We start from the raw sequence: 19,931 nt of genomic DNA on the forward strand, positions 1-19,931 counted from the left end.
AGCTTGAGCATGGGTATTGGATTCTCACAATCGATCCAGCCATGAACAAGTACCAAGAGTCTCAATCTATGTTTGAATCTCCACCTTCTTCTCCTAATAATCGACAAGGATCCAGCAACGGTCAACGAACGCTGAGTCAATTTGTAAAACCCGACCCCGTTGAGATCCTCCTCGATTCTGACGACGAGGAGTTTGTCCAGGACGTGTTGCAGAAACACGTTGTCGGCGTCAACGGGGTTGAGGGGTCCTATCGCTTGAGAAGCGACGGGCAATATTTTGAAACTAAAATCCCCCCGCGAAAAGGGGATTTCTACATAGATATCAGTATATATAAATTTAAAGACATAAAAGACGCCCAGGCGGACAAACTGTGGGAGTGTAGACATAAGCGGCTAAAAAGAGTCGTTGACGCTAAAAACAAAGACGCCGTCAAACTTCTAAACGCTTTCCATCGCTTGGTGGACGACGTGAAGAACGACGCAGAAGCCGCTCAGCAGCCGCCAAGCAAAGTAAGTATCTTATTAACAATAAATTTACAAACCAAAAATTTTGTTCCAATTTTTTTTTATTTCTGATAGAGATTCAAAAAATGAGTTCGAGCAGCGGCAGCAGCGGGAGTGACTCGGAGGGTAGTGGCGGAGAGGAACACGCACAGGTAAACCGGTACTACACAATTGAGCGACAGATTGACAAAACGAGTCGCAAGTGGCATTGTAAACAAATCGATTTGCGTATAGCTTTCAAAAATCTGGAAGACATTCCAACGCGAGATTTTTTTCGAATTTTTCGAAAAATTCTCGACGAAGTTATACGCAAATTAGTAACCGAGAATCCCGGGTATAATCGGGTTCGATTTGTTTTAAGCTCCCCCGGATTGACGACCCCTGTTAATATTAAATTTATAAAAATTGACAAATTCACCAGTAAGCGAATTATGCGCACCATCTATAGAGTAACGCAATCTAGTCGGGACTTTGTCTTTAATGGCGAAGATTTTCAGTTTGATATAATTTTTCTAAACCTCGATGCAAATATAGGAACTTATTATAAATCTATAAAAAATAGAACTTTGGTTAATTTGGATTATTTCGTTAAACAAAATAACCAATTTATTTTTATGGAGAATAATGATAATCTCTGTTTTGCTCGAAGTTTAGTTCTGGGTAAAGAGATGGCCGATCGCAACTTTTATCAACAAAATAAGCAAGGTCCGCCCTTTAACCAGGACAATTTTAACAAACTGAGACGCAATAGCACTCTTCAAGGTAATATTGCGAAAATCTTGCACAGAAAAGCGGGAGTCCCCGAAGGTTTTGTTACTCTAGAAGATATTCAAAAATTTCAAAATTATTTAGCTCCCCATTATCGAATCGTAATCGTTGATGCTGCGAATAATTTTACCATATTTTTCAAAGGACCCCAAGCTCCTAAATTTATCTATTTATTAAAAATTGGCGACCATATCCACCCCGCGAAAACTTGGCATGGCATGATGGGCGGTGTTACCTCTTGCGATTTATGCTTGAGATCGTTTTACAAACGTGAATTGCTAAAAGAGCATAAATGCCCCGAGGATACAAAACCCTATATATGTTTTCGGTGTCAAGGAGAAGCTTTTCATTTAACCAACGAGGATGTTTTAAAACGTTGCGATGAATGCCACCGCTACTTTTTCCCGGGCCCCTGCTACGAAACTCATTTACTTAATGGCACCTGCGCGAGCCAAAAACGATGTTTAGAATGTGGGCGACTGATGGGTGACGACCACGACTGCAATCCCGAATGCTCTCAATGTAAAATAGTCCATCCGCCAGGTGAACATTTTGTTATGCCTTTGGAAACCAAAATGAAAGCCTCACGGTTTATTTATTACGACATTGAGACTATTCTTAGAAATAATATCCACGTCCCCATTTTATTAGTTTGCGACGTAGAGACTGAAGCTGGCTTTGAAACTAAAATTTTTTACGGCGCTAATTGCGTCGAGCAATTTTTAAATTATTTATTTAGCGTAGAGCAGGTAGTTTTGACTGGACAGAAACGTAAAACGTACCAACCGCGCTTTACTAACACTCAAGTCGTAGCTCATTACGCGAAAGCTTTTGATAACTTCTTAATTCTTAACGCTTTAGTCCATAGACACGTCACCCCTGCCGTTATTTTTGACGGCAGTAAAATTCTCATGATTCATCTCGAGGGACCGCAAATTAGATTCCTCGATAGCTTTAATTACATTAGTCAACCTCTGCGTAATTTCACTAGCATGTTTAGCCTCGGCGATGTGGCGAAAGGATTCTTTCCATTTGATTTTCATACCGAAGAAAATCTTAATTACATTGGCGTCATCCCTGAAGCTTCGTACTTTAACGTAGCTCAAATGAAAGCCAATGATTATCGAGATTTTCAAACTTGGTACGCGTCAATGGAAGGATCTATTTACAACATCAAAGAGGAGCTTATTAAATATTGCATTCAAGACGTCAAAGTCCTAAGACAAGGCGTCGAAGCTTTTAGAAAAATTTACGTAGATCTAACCAAATTAGACCCTTTTTGCTTAAAAAATATTACTTTGGCGGGTGCTCTAACCACTATTTATCTTAACAATTACTATAAACCTTACAGCATGGGTATTGTTCCTTCTAACGGCTATAACGCAAAATTTAATCACAGTCAAATTAGCTTAAAATATCTCGCTTGGGTGGAGAAAACTGAAAATATAAAATTGCGCACTGCTTTAAGCTACGGGGGGGAGTACCGCGTGGGTCGCTATTTAGTCGACGGCTATAGCGAAACTCCTCCCAAAATCTACGATTTCCACGGTTGCTACTTTCACGGTTGTCCATGCCAAAAACTTAATGCCTACAATACCCAACTCAAAGCCAGCAACAGATTTCTGTACGAGCGGACCCTAGATAGAGAGCTGTTTATTAAAGAGAAGATGGTCGGGTATGAATATACCTCGATCTTTGAGTGTCAATTTGCTAAGCTTTTAAAAGAAAACGCCGAAGCAAAGGCTTTCTGCAAAAGTTTAACTTTTCGACCTCAAATATCAGCCCGTAGCGCTCTCTATGGGGGACGGACGGAAAATTTTGTTCTTAACTGCCACGTGCAAGGTGAGGAGAAAATTTTCTACAAGGATATTATTTCTTTGTACCCGAAAGTTTGTCGCGATTGTCCGTACCCTAGCGGCCACCCCATAATCTATAGCAGAGATTTTGACAAATCGCCAGGGTGGTATTTTGGCGTTATGAGTTGTCGTCTGCTTCCCCCTCAAGATCTCCACATCCCCTTAATTCCCTTCCGCAGCGGTGGTAAATTAGCCTACGCCCTCTGTCGCACGTGTCTAGAATTGCGAGCGGAAATCTGCGATCACACTGTCAACGAAAGGGCTTTCGAATCAGTCTGGCCAACGGTTGAAGTCTATGCCGCTATGGAACATGGTTATAAACTCCTCGATATATTCGAGGTGTACCATTATCCAAAAACGGAATATTTCTTTGCCCAGTACATGACTGATTTTATCGCCCTAAAAGTAAAGAATTCCGGATTTCCCGCTCACGCTCAAACGCCTCTGCAAAAAGAGGCGTATATCGCTGATATAAACAAGAATGAAAAGCTTTCTCTGACCGTGGCGGATATTCAATCAAATCCTTCACTGCGTAATATCGCTAAAATTAATTTAAATTCTCTTTGGGGTCGCATGGCTCTGAATACGGGAAAGATTCGCAGCATCTTTATCAACAATTATTACGAATTGATACGATACGCGAGCGATTACACTCTGGAATTAGTCGACTTACGGCCAGTTACGGAGTCGATCGCTCTCTTATCGTACAAAGCCAAAAGCGATTACGTTTCGGACTACAAACTGGGGTCGGCCATTGTGGGGAGCTTCGTCTCGTGCTACGGGCGACTCGAATTGAACAAGATGCTGCTTCAATTAGACCGCGCAGCCTTGTATTGTGACACCGACTCGATAATCTACCGCCATCTACCGGGAAAGTTTGACATTCCAACTGGCAATCATATTGGTTGCTGGGCGGATGAACTCGGCGGTGATTATATAACTTCCTTTTGTAGTACCGGTGCCAAAAGTTACTCGTTTCGCACTAGCAAAGGAAAAGAAGTCAAGAAAATTAAAGGGTTGACGTTAAATCGAGAAAATCTTGAAAAACTTGACTTTGAAACCTTTGAAAGTGTAGCGATGAATCCGGAAAAGGAAGTTACAGTCAATGTCCCTTTTAATTTTAAACGGGATAAATACAAGCTGCAGCTAGAGGCCGTTAAAATTACCAAAAGATTTCGCCAAACCTCGAATAAGAGATTGTTGAACGCCGATTTGACAACCAGTCGACCCTACGGTTTCAAAGAGGCAACACCCGCTTCAAAATCTCTCTCGCATGAATTACGAGGCTAGGCGAAGACATACTTTTGAGGGCTTGTGGGAATCTTGCGTTCCCATCGAAGCCCTGGCCAAAGACGGTTTCTATCTTGCAGATGTAGAAACACAGACGACGCGCTGCGCCTTTTGCGGCATCGCCTTGTACCAGTGGCGTTGCACGGACCATCCATCGAGGGAACATCGGAAACACAGCCCATCGTGTCCGATGGTTTCCAAAAAACCGTGCAACAACAAACCACTGCGTCAGGGGTTTCCCGAATTCCCGACCAGCGAGGGCGAGGATGTTTGCGAGCCTCTAATCCAAACATGCCCAGCCATCAACAACGAGCGGTCGGGAACCGAAAAAGTGCGCGTGCGCATAAATCCGTCGTGTTTTCTTCTGTAGTGCGTGTGTACCAACTACCCTCCGAGTCTCGCGTCAACTTTAACCTCCTCAACGTGCAACGCTTCCGCCAGCGTTGTCTGGAATTAGAAGAGAAACTTTTTAAAAAAACAATTACTTCATAGGGGATTTTTTTTTTTTTGGGTAAAAGGGTTTCGTTTATATTGTTTAAATATTTTTTAATTTGTGTTTATTAAGGGTCTTTGGGTTTTGGGTTAATTGTATTTTTGATTATATATATAAACTGTCAATTAAAATAAAAATGTTTATTAATCAAGATGAATCCAACCGAGTCAGTCTCGCATTCTTTAAAGTTCCAAACACCCGCCCAGTTTCTAATCGTGGGGCCAACGCAAGCGGGGAAAAGTTTTCTTTTAAGTAACTTATTGCAAAATCATCAGCTTATGTTTGACCCACCGCATAAAAAGGTTATTTATTGCTACGCCGCCTGGCAGCCAAACTATGAAAAATTGAAACAATTGATTCCGGGAATTCAATTTATTCAAGGCTTGCCAACGGCGGATCCGGACTTTTGGGAAATGAATCGCGACTCCTACTTGATACTAGACGACTTAGCTAGCCAATTATTTAAACAAGCTCATATTGCCGATTTAGTGTGCGTGACGTCGCATCATTTAGGGTATACGGTTATTATTATTACTCAACAACTGTTTCCCAAGGGTAGCCAATCGCGGATAATTTCTCAAAACTCTTCCTATTTTATAATAATGAAAAATCCTCGAGATGTCGCCTCTATTAGATATTTGGCGCAACAAATAAGTCCAGATAACCCGAAGCGTATTACGGAGGCGTACAGACTAGCCACTAGAGAACCCTATAGCTATTTGTTAATTGATTTAAAACAAGAAACTCCGGAAAATTTACGATTAAGGTCGCGAGTTCTACCTCACGAATCACCTATGTATGTCTATGTCGATTAAATTTAATTGTCATTTGAATAATGGCCCCACGCGTTAAACGTCGATCAGCAAAACGCTCCCGACTCGTTGTAGCGCGTCCCTCGACCAAGTTTGCCAAATTTGTCCCTTATTTACAGAGCTTGCGTCAAACTAGCTGTAAACAACGGCGAACCCTCTTAAACAATAGTAGCGCGCCTCAATTAAAGAGCATTCAGACAATTTGTAAGAATTTAAAGGGCGGGGGCATTTATTTGAGTAAAGATCGCAAGAAAAAGCTAGCAAAGTACAAGAAAATTATTAGACAACTCGGATCAAGTACCTTGTCGCAGAAAAGCAAAAAAAAGCTGTTGTTGCAGCAATCAGGTGGTTTTCTTACGACGTTGCTTGCCGCAATCTTGCCTTCGATTGTCCAAGCCATAGCTGCTAAACTATGAAACAAATGGTTCTTGTGCCCGCTAGCGCAGTAACTTCAACAGCTGCCCAAGAGCACTCTGCTTTGGACCGAGAGATTGAGGATATTTTAAAATTGCCATTGAATGCCTACGATAAATTATATAAATATTTAGACGCTTTTAAGAAATATTTAAGTATCGAGAAACAAATTCCTTTACCTAAATTTGAGGTCGTAACACAGGCAATGTCTAATGTCCCCACGCCGCCATTACCGGTCACCCCTAAAATGCCCCCGCGAAAAAAACAATTGTCATGGCCGAGCTATGCCACGTCATCACCGACAACAAGCGCTTCGGGCAGTTCTTTTACTACGCCTAAACGAGCCGAGCCTCGGCAAAAGGTTTTCAAAAGCGAAACGACTGCGGGGACACCAACACCAGAAGATTTTTACCAACAATTTGGGCCGACCTATGTTGGAGATATGGTGAAACGGCAAGCCGAAGTTCTTGCAAATCATTTGCAAAACACATTTTTCACGCCAAAAAGAGAGCTAGAAGAAGGAGCTGTCGGTTATGCAAATCGTGACGACGATTTACAAGAGGAAATTGTCGATGAACAAGAGAATTTAGCGGAGGAAAACGGGGACAATTTAACGGACTTGGAAAACTTGTTTGAGACGGCCTCCGCTAAACAGAAAAACAAGAAAAAAAAGAAAAAACCTCGGAAAAAGAAAGACGAACTCCAAAACTTAGGACCGCTGGTTCCATCTAACGAGAGGAGAAAGAGGCATAATAAATGGCGCGATATTGATTAATAAAAAAAAATGTAATATTTAGACAAATAAAAAATTGTTTTATTGCGAACAATATCTGTGTACATGTTTTTTTAAATGTAAAGATAAATATAATAAAGCGACATAGTCGTTAAGTTTAAGATTCTGGTCATAGATGGCGTCTAATATCGTCTTTCTAGCTACGCCCTTACAGCGGAGTGCTAGGTACAGACAACAATGGACGCCACACAGTTGAAAGAATGGATGTTGAATTTGTTGTTTATTGTAAACAACTCGTTTCCCGTATCGTTTTAAATTAACTTTATAGTATCGCGGCGAATTTCCGTAAGTGCAAAACATTTCCACCGTGTCATTGTTAGAAAAGCACGCTATCCAATGTTCTCCAGCCTCTCCAGCTGCTTCATTATTGAATATAAAGCAAAATTTGGACCTTTTTGGCCGTTCTGGGAGTCTGTTTACTGGGAAGCATCCTAAATAGTATGGTCGCGTTCTTTTGTCGCAAGTTAAGAGAGCGTTTATTTGCGAAGTGTTCATAATTTATTCTTGACAAGACCCGTCTCGGGTAACGAGACTTTTTGTAGTTCGGCGCCGTAGAAAACACCCAAAATTTGCTCCCCCTTTAAATCCGCTACGCGATAGACGGGTGGTGACCTGGGTATGACGTCAACAACGCGAAATATTTCGTCAGTAAAGGTGCCTCCCGAGCTGGTTTTTCTAAATACTCTACTAGCTATAGAGAGACGCACGTGATCGCCAACTTTAAGCCTCGGTGCGTATCGAGTAATTCCGTTTGATTTCCCGTACAGTTTATTCCAAATGATTGATTCCTTATCTATATTAACATGAACCGGTGCAATTCCAGTAGTTGAATGAACCCGTTCATTATAGGCTTGAGTAATTAAAGGTAAATATTTAACGTAATTTTTATTCCCTGTGGCCGTAATAACCCGGGCAATTTGTTCCTTAATTGTTCTAATAAAGCGTTCCGCGAGACTGGCCTTATGCTGACTCCGGGCAAAATGTATTTGCACATTGTTTTGTTTCAAGAAGGAGGCAAAGTTGCGCGAACTAAATTCCCCACCGTAGTCCGTGTATATTTTTAAAGGGATCCTCTCTCGAAATATTTTTTTAAAAGCTTCGATGACCTCGCCAGATGTTTTGTTTCTAAGAGGTACTGTCCATCCGTAGCGGCTTAAGACGTCAATGACGCACAAAACATAGCGAACATTTTTATTAAAACGTTTTAATTTCGGTAGATCCAACAAATCAGCTTGAAAAACGTCATCGATAGTTGAGGCGTACACTTGGTTAGTTTTGAATCGGAAACGTCGAAATCGATGTTTCGTGTAGGCGGGTTGTTTCTCGAGAAAGGCGATTAATTTTGCTTTTGGCACGTCCGGTAAGGCCTTTTGTAATCTGGCTAGCGACCCATAGGCGGCCGGATTAGCCATGTCGTAATAAATTTTTCTAATTTTAGCATCCATGTCTTGACAAGTATAAATAACGACTAAATGGTTTCCCAATAAACAACTTTATTTAATACACGCAAAGGTATTTTATAAAAACAATATCAGTTAAACAAATACGATATATCAATACATTTATCTTAATAGCCATAAATCAAGGCATTCTTTAAATCGGCAAAACTGTTGACAAAATAAGCGTAAATATCCTCTTGGTCCTCGATCCATCCGTGTTCGGTCTCAAATTGATGCAAAATTTTCTCACGATCCAGTTGAGGCAGCGCTTCGTGCAAATTACGCTCGACTCGATCGCTGAAATTTGTGTCAAATTCCGAGCAGCTTTGAGAGTGGCATATTTGTTTTCGACACTCGACGTTGGCGCAAGTGGAAGTGACGTCAAACAAGGTGGTAGTGAGCTCGTTTAAAATTAATTCGCGCATGCGACAGACAGCTATCCCTTTAGCCTTGAGATCCTCGTCAATCAACGGCTTTAAGTCGATCAACGTCTGCCATCCTGTTTTGTTCAGGCTAAATCCTTCGCTGGTGCTAAAGTTGAGGAAATAACGACTGCCACTGCCTCGTTCATAGTATCGAAGATCGATTAGACGTTCATCTTTCGAGTTGACGAAGCATTCCAGCTTGATGCGCTCTTTGACGGGCAACCAAATATGATAGCGAGGTATTTTTCCGTCAAAAAAGGACGTGAGTTCATTTTGAAACCGAAACAAAGCGTACCAGGCGTTAGGTTTTAATATAGTTTTTGTACGCGTATCCGATCTTTGAATTAATATTTTAGGTTCAATAGATTCAATGACGCAAATATCGAGCTTTGGCGTGACGGTGTGTACTTGGTGCATCTTGGCTCGCGACTGATATTGTATTTATAAAGTTTTAGTCTTTTATACGTTGGGGTGATTATAAATAATTTCTCTGTTTTTAGATATTATTAATTGGTTGTTTGGAAATTCGGCCATGACAATGCACGTGACGTTTTCGGTTAGCGGAGAGCTAAATCTTAACGATAATCGCAAGTTACCAGTCTGGGGCATGGAATTTAGACCTAACGAAGCGAGATGCTCTCTACTCAGATCAAAAACAACGGCAAAAAAGCCCTTCTTATATAAATCGTAAGAAATAATATTTCCTCGGTCAAGACCTAATATCTCGAGACCCTCGAATAAAGAATTGTAACATCTAACGTACTGGTCGTCGTCAAAATTGGGCGTAAAGGGGATATCGGGATAATTTTGCGAATTTAAAGAGAATTGCATGAAATCGAGTTTGAAGTGTTGGAGATCCAGGGGGTTAGAAGTTGCTTCCCCTACAAATTTTTTATTAGTAACGAAAGCCACGACAGTTCGCGAGGGTAATTGCCCCGTAAACAAGCTGTCCCTAATAAAATCTTGCGTTCCGGTGGTTATTAAGAAATTTTTCATAACAATAGAGTTTACTTCGTAGCGAGCGTTTATTCCCGAGTTTAACATCTGAGCGTGCGCTAGTTGCAGTTCGGGATTAACCTCAATTTCGCGCGTAAACAAGGTGCATTCCGTTAAATCAATCTTATACTTTTTGCCCTGCTCATTGTGAATAATAGCGAAATCCGCGGAGCTTCGATGAAGTCTAATTCGCACCTCGATATTATCTAGTAAGAATTTGGGCGTTTTGAACATATCCAAAAATAATTCGCCAATTACATCGCACGTCTTTGATTGGGCCACGCGTTTAGCGCGACGACCAATACCATTATCTTCTTTGTTAATATTGGCGTTATCTAAAGCCGTCGCCGGTTCGATAATGGTATCCAAATAATATAACATAGAAGTTAACCAGGAATTGGCCGCCGTTTGTCCATAATTTAAAAGTATTTTAAAATAGGCCATATATGGGTACATATTATTAGGTTGCTGGACAGCGACGCCATTGAGAAATAATTCTACTTGACAAAATAGCGAGGCAATTATTAAATTTGTCACCGAGACTTTCTTTTCCGCATCTGGAACGACCGTGCCGTCCTCGTGCAAAACGCGAAATTTTACTCTCAAAAGAGTTTTAGTCAAATCATGATAATTGTTAGAGGGAGGAATGATAAATTCTACATATTTAGCATTAGTTAGTGGGGCAATGGGATAATGAGCAGTCGTTTTAGTCCCAACAATATTATTATTCACCACTGGCTTTTCAAATACTTCAAAGTCGGAAAGAACACTTTCGTAGGTCGACATGTTTAGTCTAGAAAATCGCGTTTAGTGCGTCGCTTAACACGTTTGCTCCGGCTTGTTTTAGCAGTCCTCTTTCGTTTTCGGCCCGTCCCGCTTTGAGTGTTGACGAACCGGTCCACGCCTTTATGTAGTAGGGAATTTATAGATTGTTTGACATTTCTTTTAATCGATTCTCGAGGTGATATTCCGGGGTTTTGGGCATCGCTAATTACTCTACTCGTTAACCCAACAGCTTCGGACGCTAAAGTACTAATGGCCGGCCTAATAAAGGGTGTAATTTTGCGCAATAAAGAATTAAAGATACCGCCAACACTAAAACGACCTCCGGATTGGAAAACGTTTGCGTGTAAAGCCGGAAGGGAGGATCCTCTTTGGAAATACAGAGTGTATCTATTAGGTACCATTGCTTCTGGGCTATTGACGTCGACGCCTAAAAAACAGTTTAATATATACTTTGCCCAAATTAAACGGAATATTTTCCCCGTAATCGGATTTCAATTCAATTTCAATTTCCTGTATATCGCTAGTTGAAATTGGATAAAAGTCGATATTATTAAATATTTCCTGGTTCTCCTCGTCTAGCAGCGAAAAAGCCGGCATTTTTATGAAACGTAGCAGAGGAGCTTGACCACCACCTACTACCTGTTGCCGAATAATATTGGTATAGACAAACATGGCATCGACGCCTCTCATGATATCCGCGGGATACTCCGAAGTCTCGTTATTAAGATACCGATCTAATTGATTGGCACTAAAGCCTAGCAATCGTCCCAGTCCCCTCCCGGGTGTTGTTTTGGGAAACAAAATGGAAACCGTATCGTTCAGTTTTGAAACCGTCACGGTTCCGTCTACATTCTGCGTAAATTTTAGACTTTTCCTATGCGCCGGGGACATGGCTTCGCCCATAGCACTTAAAACATCGCTAATATGATAATAAACCCCGGGAGGAATTTCACATGCAAAATTGTCAACTCGTTTGCCTTGAGGGTTATCCTGTTGATATCCGGGTAGGGACGGCTGGTCAGCCATATTTGGGTCTTCTGGAAATCTATCCACATCGTATTCGCTAGTCCAAAAATTATTATCCGCTGTCAGGGTCATTATTCTTAATCGAGGATTTACCAGAGCCACTCCCGAATGACTGTGTTGAAAAAATTCTCCCTCTTCGGGAATGTTAAATAACTTGGCCATTGGTCCAGCTACCGAGACGCGAACACCTGGCTCTATTTCGATACGAACATAAAATCTATCTTCCAGAGCATTTTTGAGAATGTACATTTTAAAATACTGGCGAGGCATATATTCTTGAACCCCCAATAACTGGTTTATGATTTTTAAATGTAAAGAGAAGGGAATTACGGCCCCGCTTGCCGTAAAATCGCAAATATAATCGCCCGCGGGTATTTTGATTTTTGCGACACTAGTCTTAGTAAATAGATGCATTAGTGAGTCATGAACGCGATAATTTACAAATGTGTCATTAGTTGTTTTGAAATGCGTAAAATTACGCTCTAAAGGTTTAGTGGATAGAAACGTCCCACCAACGTATTCAGCTTCTAAATTTAATATATCACGCAATTCCTTTGGGAAGAGCATTTCAATTTTTGCCGGACAATGGATTCTAAAATAATGCTCCGCTCCTTGCTTAATAACGCTAAATTCGGCCTGATGTAATCTTAAAGGGTCAAAATTGCGCGCAGTTATTTGGAGGTTTTCGGCAATTTCTTCATAAATCTTATAATCATCTGTCGATCTAAACTCGCCTGACACTTTAAAAAAGAAATAAAGCCAGGGTTCTTCCCAGGGGGTATAGCGCTTTATGGTTCTATTGACTCGATATTCTATGTATGCATTGTCTTTGTCTATAGTATATTCTTCTAACGTCATGCTCAAGGGTCCTAGTTGGTGTTTTCCGGAGTAATATCTATCGGGGTCAGCGCCAAGCAATTTAGCTACTTGGGGAGAAAATTTAATTTCCACCCATTCTGGTGTTTTGAAATTATACACGATAGCATACCCCCAATTATCTACTGTGTGGTATGTTACTTGAATTTTTTTAAATACTAATTTTTCTAAAGTGTTGGCTACGGCTCGATAAAGCCCTTCGGCGTTTTTCTCTGGCGTTTTACTGGCTTTAAAAGTTTGAGGTAAGAACAATACTGTGTAATTGTCATAATCTTCAGGGTTAATAGGCTTAGGCTCTTCGGGAATAATTGGTTCAGGCTTTTTTTTCGGCGGATCAACCGGCTGCGGAAACAAGGGTTTTTCATCAACCGGTGGTGGGGAGGGAGTCGGTAATACGGGTAGCTCTGGAGATGAGGGGGGTGTGGGCGAAGGTGTGGGTGTTAATGGTTCAAAGGGGGCGAGGGGTCTTGAGCGTGGGGGCGGTGGTGGAGTGGAGGGTTTTGGGGGTGGTGGCGGAGAAGAGGCTTTCGGGGGCGGTGGTAGGGTTTGTTTCGGGGCTGGTGGTGCTGGTGCCGGTGGAGGAGAGGGAGGTTTTGGGGGTGGTGGCGGCGAAGAGGTTTTCGGGGGCGGTGGTAGGGTTTGTTTCGGGGCTGGTGGTGCTGGTGCCGGTGGAGGAGAGGGAGGTTTCGGGGGTGGTGGAGGAGAGGAGCGTCTCGGGGGTGGTGGTAGGGTTTGTTTCGGGGCTGGTGGTGCTGGTGCCGGTGGAGGAGAGGGAGGTTTTGGGGGTGGTGGCGGAGAAGAGGTTTTCGGGGGCGGTGGTAGGGTTTGTTTCGGGGCTGGTGGTGCTGGTGCCGGTGGAGGAGAGGGAGGTTTCGGGGGTGGTGGAGGAGAGGAGCGTCTCGGGGGTGGTGGAGGAGGGGTTATTTTGGGTGGTGGTGAAGGTTTTCGTTTTGGAGGAGGGGTTATTTTGGGTGGTGGTGAAGGTTTTCGTTTTGGAGGAGGGGTTATTTTGGGTGGTGGTGAAGGTTTTCGTTTTGGAGGAGGGGTTATTTTGGGTGGCTGTGGTTGTACAAATACTACGGGTTCAGTCGTAGCAATAGGTATCGGAAGAAAAGGCGTAGTTCGCGGTAAAATAGGTATAGATGGCGGTACAGGTCTATATTCTGGCTGGGGCTTTTTTCTTATCGACGGAACCTCGTGGCTTGTTTTACGTTTAATGGCAGCTTTAGGAATGTACTTGTAGTCAAATTTTTTTTTAAAACTATCTCCAACATTATCAATTTCGATTTCCACGTAATTATTAGTGTAATTTAAACTTATATTTTTAGCATGCTTTGATACAGGATATTTGGATATATATGGAACATCTTCGTAATTATTCTCTTTAAATTCAAATAGCGTGGTCAAGGGGGAATCAGCTGGTATTTTGAACCGTATGTTCTCCTCTCCTAAAACTTGCAGGTAAACGGGAAAGTTTGTATCTAACTGTTTTCCCAGGGCCCCGTCCTTATATTTATTGACTAATTTAAAAGATAATTTGCCTTTTAAATACGGATGACTGTTTACATCATCATTTAACAGCTCGACAAAATTTTGGGGTAGTTCGTACTCTTTGGTCTTGGTATAACGATTGACAGGTATCTCTATTTTTTGATATTCAACAGGCTCTCTAACAGCTGCATCGTTGCCATGGTTTGGGTCACTTACAACCTGAATTTCAAACTTGTTAAACTCTTCGCTTATATTCACCCAATGATTTGGAAATATGATTTCTGCCAACCCAACTTCATAATCGCTACTCAAGTTAAGAGGTTGATGCAAATAATTTTTAAAACTTGATTGGGTATTGTTTGGGTATATATCTAAACACGTATTAGACGCTAAAGTTAAAAAGAAGTCGTCATTCATGACTAACGCCTGTTTATCAACTAACCCCAACTTCTTAAACAAACCTTATTTTATACATAAATTTCATAAAAAGATCGGCCATAGCTCGGTAGACTGGCCGGGATTTGAACTCGCCACCTTTTTAGGTATTACATTAGTAGACCCTGCCTTTAACCACTGAGCTATGGACGATCTTAAAATACACGCCGTTTATCTTCATCAAAAAAACTTTAAAAAATTCTTAAACTTTTAAAGTCGTTACCCTTGAAAAAATCTACGTAGCTAGGTAATTGACCTTACCCGATTCCGATAAAAAAGACAACGCCCTGGTTAGATTGAGCCGGTTTCAACCTGTTTTCAAGCGGTTATTATATAAGACGTTGGGCTTTAATAGTACGTTTCAGGGTGTGGTCGACAGGGTGTGGTCGGTAAAAAATAATTTTTTTATCTAGAGAAATTGTTTAATATTAAATCTGCTCTCGGTCATTTAGTATATAAGCTCTGTGTTTCGCGGAGAAAGTTATCACTTGCTCAGCTATGCTCTTAAAAGTCCAACTAAAGATGTCTTGCTTTAACTCGTGCCGCTTTTGTTGGGTGAGTAAAGACCAAACTCAATTTTCCAACGGAAAAGGGACCAATTTCGATTATGCCAACTGTCTCTTCTCGGGCATTGCCTGAAAAGGGACCAATTTCGATTCATGGGCTAGATTTACGTAGCTTTTCAGTACAATCCCTGCTTTGCCACATTTGATTGCACCGAAAAGCTGCGTAAATTTGTGTGAAGTCGCATTTTTTTTTCGCGTCCCACCACTCAACGTCGGCCATAGTTCGTGACCAAATGCAAGAGATTTACGTCAGAAATCCGGAAAATTTGGTCACGGATGATGTTGAGGAGGTTCATGAATCGCCCTTCATTGCAGTGTGATATGCGTCCATACAACGGACTATTGCAATGAAGGAAAATCGAGTTTAAGTTAAGTCCTGCTACTTCTTCCGCGGCAAGACTTAATTTGACGTGTTTTCCATTGGTCTCTTGAAAGTTGCGTAAAATTTGTGTGAAGTCGGCTCAGCCATAAGAATGCACGAGCAAAGCCTTTTGGTTGTGGTTCGATTTCATTCGCAAGGTCGGGCTGACGCTGCAATGAAGGAGAAGTTCTGGCTCAAACAACCAGACCAGAACAAGAAGACCAAGCCTCGCAGTGGCTCGGATGTAACTTCCTTCGGGAGGTAAAGGGTCAACGAAGAATTTTATCGGTCCGTACAAGCCCACAAGCCCTACTACCGCATAAGGTTCTGCGTACCCTGCACCAAATGGAGCACGTTCTCTTCAGTGAGGCCTTGACTTCGATGTCCTTCTCAAACTTAACAGCTGTTCGCTCGATCAACGTGGATAGGATTCGGAGCCGAAATGCCAAGATCATCATGAATCAATGGAGGCATGTACCACCAGAGTGCCTGAAAAAAGCTAGTGGCCGACGCCCCACTAGAGTGAATGCCGCGTTGATGTCGTGAAATTGTTAATAAAACGCGGCGCTAATTACGATTTAAAGAGCGGCTTTCAGTTAAGCTTTCGACTAAAATATCAAGTTTTGAAAATCAAAATGTCACTTTGAGCAAGATGCTTTTTACGCCAGAGATAAAAACAATTACCTTCAAAATTTCGATTTAAAGACTGGTTTTCATTAGCGGTAAAAGTAGCGGTAAATATTTCTGGTTTTAATTTAATCTTTGTTTATATTTATATTCTTGTTATTCTCTATTTATATTCTTGTTATTCTCTATTTTATTGTATATATTATTTGGTATTTGTTATTAAAAAATCTTTATTTATATATTTGTCTTTGTTTCTCAGACATACTTTAAAGGTTTATGGTGGGAAATTCAAACGAGAATCTTACAAAATAACTAGACTGGTTTATTAAAAGAACTACAGCCTCCGAGGGTTAAGCCGAGCTTGTTTTGGGGGAAAAATGGGTAAAACCCCTCTAAAGAGTCATAGCATGCTGGAAGGTAGGGTTGGTCAGGTAGGAGCTTAGCTTAATCTTTGTTTGCAAGTTTGGTGGATGAGGAGAGGGCGGCCATCTTGGGGTGGCGGCCATCTTGGATGTCTGCATATCTAGGTAGTCCCTACTACTCTAGTTTTCGTAGCTGTTAAATTTTGAAAATCTAGAAATAATAGTTGCTTGAGATGTGCATATATGCAAAAAATAGGGTAAAACTAAAATAGAGTTGGTTTTGTAAAATTACTAAAATATTCAGCTTTCATATCGCTCGAAGCAAGGGCTCCGTGGCTTAGTGGTTAAAGCGCCTGTCTCGTAATCAGGGGATCATGAGTTCGATTCTCGTCGGAGCCTCGTTGTTATGATACTTGAACTAGTTTTCGTAGCTATTAAATTTTGAAAATCTAGAAATAATAGCTGCTTGAGATGTGCATATATGCAAACAGTAGGGTAAAACTATAAACGAGTTGATTTTGTAAAATTACTGAAATATTCAGCATTAATTTCACTACGTAACATGGGCTCCGTCGCTTAGTAGTCAAAGCGCCTGTCTTTCAAACAGGAGATCGTGAGTTCGATTCAAGTCGGAGCCTCGTTCTTATGATACTTGAACTGGTTTATTAGCTATTAAATTTTGAAAATCTAGAAATAATAGCTGCTTGAGATGTGCATATATGCAAACAGTAGGGTAAAACTATAAACGAGTTGATTTTGTAAAATTACTGAAATATTCAGCATTAATTTCACTACGTAACATGGGCTCCGTCGCTTAGTGGTTAAAGCGCCTGTCTTGCAAACAGGAGATCGTGAGTTCGATTCAAGTCGGAGCCTCGTTCTTATGATACTTGAACTGGTTTATTAGCTATTAAATTTTGAAAATCTTGAAATAATAGTTGCTTGAGATGTGCATATATGCAAAAAATAGGGTAAAACTACAAACGAGTTGATTTTGTAAAATTACTAAAATATTCAGCTTTCATGTCACTCAAAGCAAGGGCTCCGTGGCTTAGTGGTTAAACCGCCTGTCTTGTAAACAGGGGATCATGAGTTCGATTCTCGTCGGAGCCTCGTTGTTATGATACTTGAAATAGTTTTCGTAGCTATTAAATTTTGAAAATCTAGAAATAATGGTTGCTTGAGATGTGCATATATGCAAACAATAGGGTAAAACTACAAACGAGTTGATTTTGTAAAATTACTAAAATATTCAGCATTAATCTCTCTTCACAGCCAGGGCTCCGTGGCTTAGTGGTTAAAGCGCCTGTATAGTAAACAGGAGATCATGAGTTCGATTCTCGTTTGAGCCTCGTTGTTATGATACGTGAACAAGTTTTCGTAACTATTTATTTTAGAACAAGTTGGGAAAACCAAAATATTACCTCTCCGTGTCAAGAAGATTATATAAACTTAAAGTATCCAATGAAAACGTTATTATGTTTCTGAGTTGGGGTTTCCCATTTTTGTTGTTGTTTTGAAAAATATATCGCAATGCACGGGCCTTGATAGATATAGGAGGCAATGAATGAAATATATCACAATGCACGGGCCTTGATAGATATAAGAGGCAATGAAGGAAATATATCGCATGCACGGGCCTTGGTAGATATAGGAGGCAATGATAATCTCTCTCTTTGCACCAGAGGTTTATCTTTAATATTTAAATAAATATAATTATTTTTAATTATTTTAATCTTCAATAATTAACATTAATAATAGTTAAATCGTTTAAAATAAAGTTATACCTATTATCTTCTCAAACTTTGCTAATATTGACGTTTAAAGTTAAGGGTACCCCTCTTGCCCGCTTTTTTCAAATTTGGGGTATATATACGATTCGTTTCCATTATAATAGTAAGGAAAAAGCGCAATTGCGAAAACCTTTGGTGGCGATCCCACCTTAGGGAGGCTAGACGTTTCTCGTAACCCTAGCTGATCGCCGCGTATATCCTAAAACCAAACGATGATAATGGAGTAGAAGCCAATGATACAGATTGGTGTCTATGTGGAATAGACGGAAGACCAGTGGATGGTGGTGTTAGAAGCCAGTGTAAGTGCAGACTGGTGTCAATGTGGGATTGACAAAGAGCAGAAGATGGTGGTGATTAGAAGCCAGTAAGAACAGACTGGTGTCCGTGTGGGATGGACAAAGACCAGAAGATGGTGGTGTGAGAACTCAAGTAGAGGAGCCATTTCCGTGACTGTGAAAGCAGTTCGGAAATGGCGAACACGTTTGCTCCGATACGCAAACTGCGAACGCGGTCACGTGGGTGTAACAACGGACAGACAGACAGACACACAGACAGACACACACACAGACAGACACACACACAGACACGGCCGTTACAGAACCTCTCCTGGACTACGTCACACGGAGAGGTAAAAACTAAAAATAATAGTTGCTTGAGATGTGCATATATGCAAACAATAGGGTAAAACTTCAAACGAGTTGATTTTGTAAAATTACTGAAATATTCAGCATTAATTTCACTACGTAACATGGGCTCCGTGGCTTAGTGGTTAAAGCGCCTGTCTAGTAAACAGGAGATCATGAGTTCGATTCTCGTCGGAGCCTCGTTGTTATGATACTTGAACTAGTTTTCGTAGCTATTAAATTTTGAAAATCTAGAAATAATAGTTGCTTGAGATATGCATATATGCAAACAGTAGGGTAAAACTACAAACGAGTTGATTTTGTAAAATTACTAAAATATTCAGCATTCATATCGCTCAGAGCGAGGGTTCCGTGGCTTAGTGGTTAAAGCGCCTGTCTCGTAAACAGGAGATCATAAGTTCGATTCTCGTTGGAGCCTCGTTGTTATGATACTTGAACTAGTTTTCGTAGCTATTAAATTTTGAAAATCTAGAAATAATGGTTGCTTGAGATGTGCATATATGCAAACAATAGGGTAAAACTACAAACGAGTTGATTTTGTAAAATTACTAAAATATTCAGCATTAATCTCTCTTCACAACCAGGGCTCCGTGGCTTAGTGGTTAAAGCGCCTGTATAGTAAACAGGAGATCATGAGTTCGATTCTCGTTTGAGCCTCGTTGTTATGGTACTTGAATTAGTTTTCGTAGCTATTAATTTTTGAAAAACTAAAAATAATAGTTGCTTGAGATGTGCATATATGCAAAAAATAGGGTAAAACTTCAAACGAGTTGATTTTGTAAAATTACTGAAATATTCAGCATTAATTTCACTACGTAACATGGGCTCCGTGGCTTAGTGGTTAAAGCGCCTGTCTAGTAAACAGGAGATCATGAGTTCGATACTCGTCGGAGCCTCGTTGTTATGATACTTGAACTAGTTTTCGTAGCTATTAAATTTTGAAAATCTAGAAATAATAGTTGCTTGAGATGTGCAAATATGCAAACAATAGGGTAAAACTACAAACGAGTTGATTTTGAAAAATTACTGAAATATTCAGCATTAATTTCACTACGTAACATGGGCTCCGTGGCTTAGTGGTTAAAGCGCCTGTCTAGTAAACAGGAGATCATGAGTTCGATTCTCGTCGGAGCCTCGTTGTTATGATACTTGAACTAGTTTTCGTAGCTATTAAA

The 19,931-nt window shown here is 40.8% G+C and overlaps 1 protein-coding gene, 2 long non-coding RNA genes and 6 other non-coding genes across 9 annotated transcripts in view; 8 read left to right on the top strand and 1 right to left on the bottom strand.

Moving 5' to 3' along the window:
* The window catches only part of LOC149682794 (uncharacterized), a 524,355-nt gene that overhangs the window by 274,787 nt on the left and 229,637 nt on the right, over positions 1-19,931 (top strand). The window lies entirely within an intron of this gene.
* Positions 1-19,931, bottom strand: part of LOC149682799 (uncharacterized) — a 34,325-nt gene that overhangs the window by 11,962 nt on the left and 2,432 nt on the right. The gene's annotated exons all lie outside the window — the stretch shown is intronic.
* LOC149682800 (uncharacterized) lies at positions 42-5,067 on the top strand. The gene is made up of 3 exons (XM_089834347.1): positions 42-509; positions 579-655; positions 4,498-5,067. Exons 1-2 carry the CDS (start codon positions 42-44, stop codon positions 591-593), a joined length of 483 nt encoding a protein of 160 aa, XP_089690473.1. The 3' UTR covers positions 594-655; positions 4,498-5,067.
* TRNAT-CGU (transfer RNA threonine (anticodon CGU)) lies at positions 16,646-16,718 on the top strand. The gene has a single exon. It is a non-coding gene; the product is annotated as a tRNA-Thr (tRNA).
* On the top strand, positions 17,360-17,432 carry TRNAT-UGU (transfer RNA threonine (anticodon UGU)). The gene has a single exon. It is a non-coding gene; the product is annotated as a tRNA-Thr (tRNA).
* Positions 18,864-18,936, top strand: TRNAT-AGU (transfer RNA threonine (anticodon AGU)). The gene has a single exon. It is a non-coding gene; the product is annotated as a tRNA-Thr (tRNA).
* On the top strand, positions 19,102-19,174 carry TRNAT-CGU (transfer RNA threonine (anticodon CGU)). The gene has a single exon. It is a non-coding gene; the product is annotated as a tRNA-Thr (tRNA).
* Positions 19,580-19,652, top strand: TRNAT-AGU (transfer RNA threonine (anticodon AGU)). The gene has a single exon. It is a non-coding gene; the product is annotated as a tRNA-Thr (tRNA).
* On the top strand, positions 19,819-19,891 carry TRNAT-AGU (transfer RNA threonine (anticodon AGU)). Its single transcript has one exon. It is a non-coding gene; the product is annotated as a tRNA-Thr (tRNA).

The sequence above is a fragment of the Phalangium opilio genome, unplaced genomic scaffold (genome assembly GCF_054372755.1).
Source record: "Phalangium opilio isolate 3A_F unplaced genomic scaffold, DU_Popi_V2 ptg000038l_1, whole genome shotgun sequence".
Lineage (NCBI taxonomy): Eukaryota > Metazoa > Arthropoda > Arachnida > Opiliones > Phalangiidae > Phalangium > Phalangium opilio.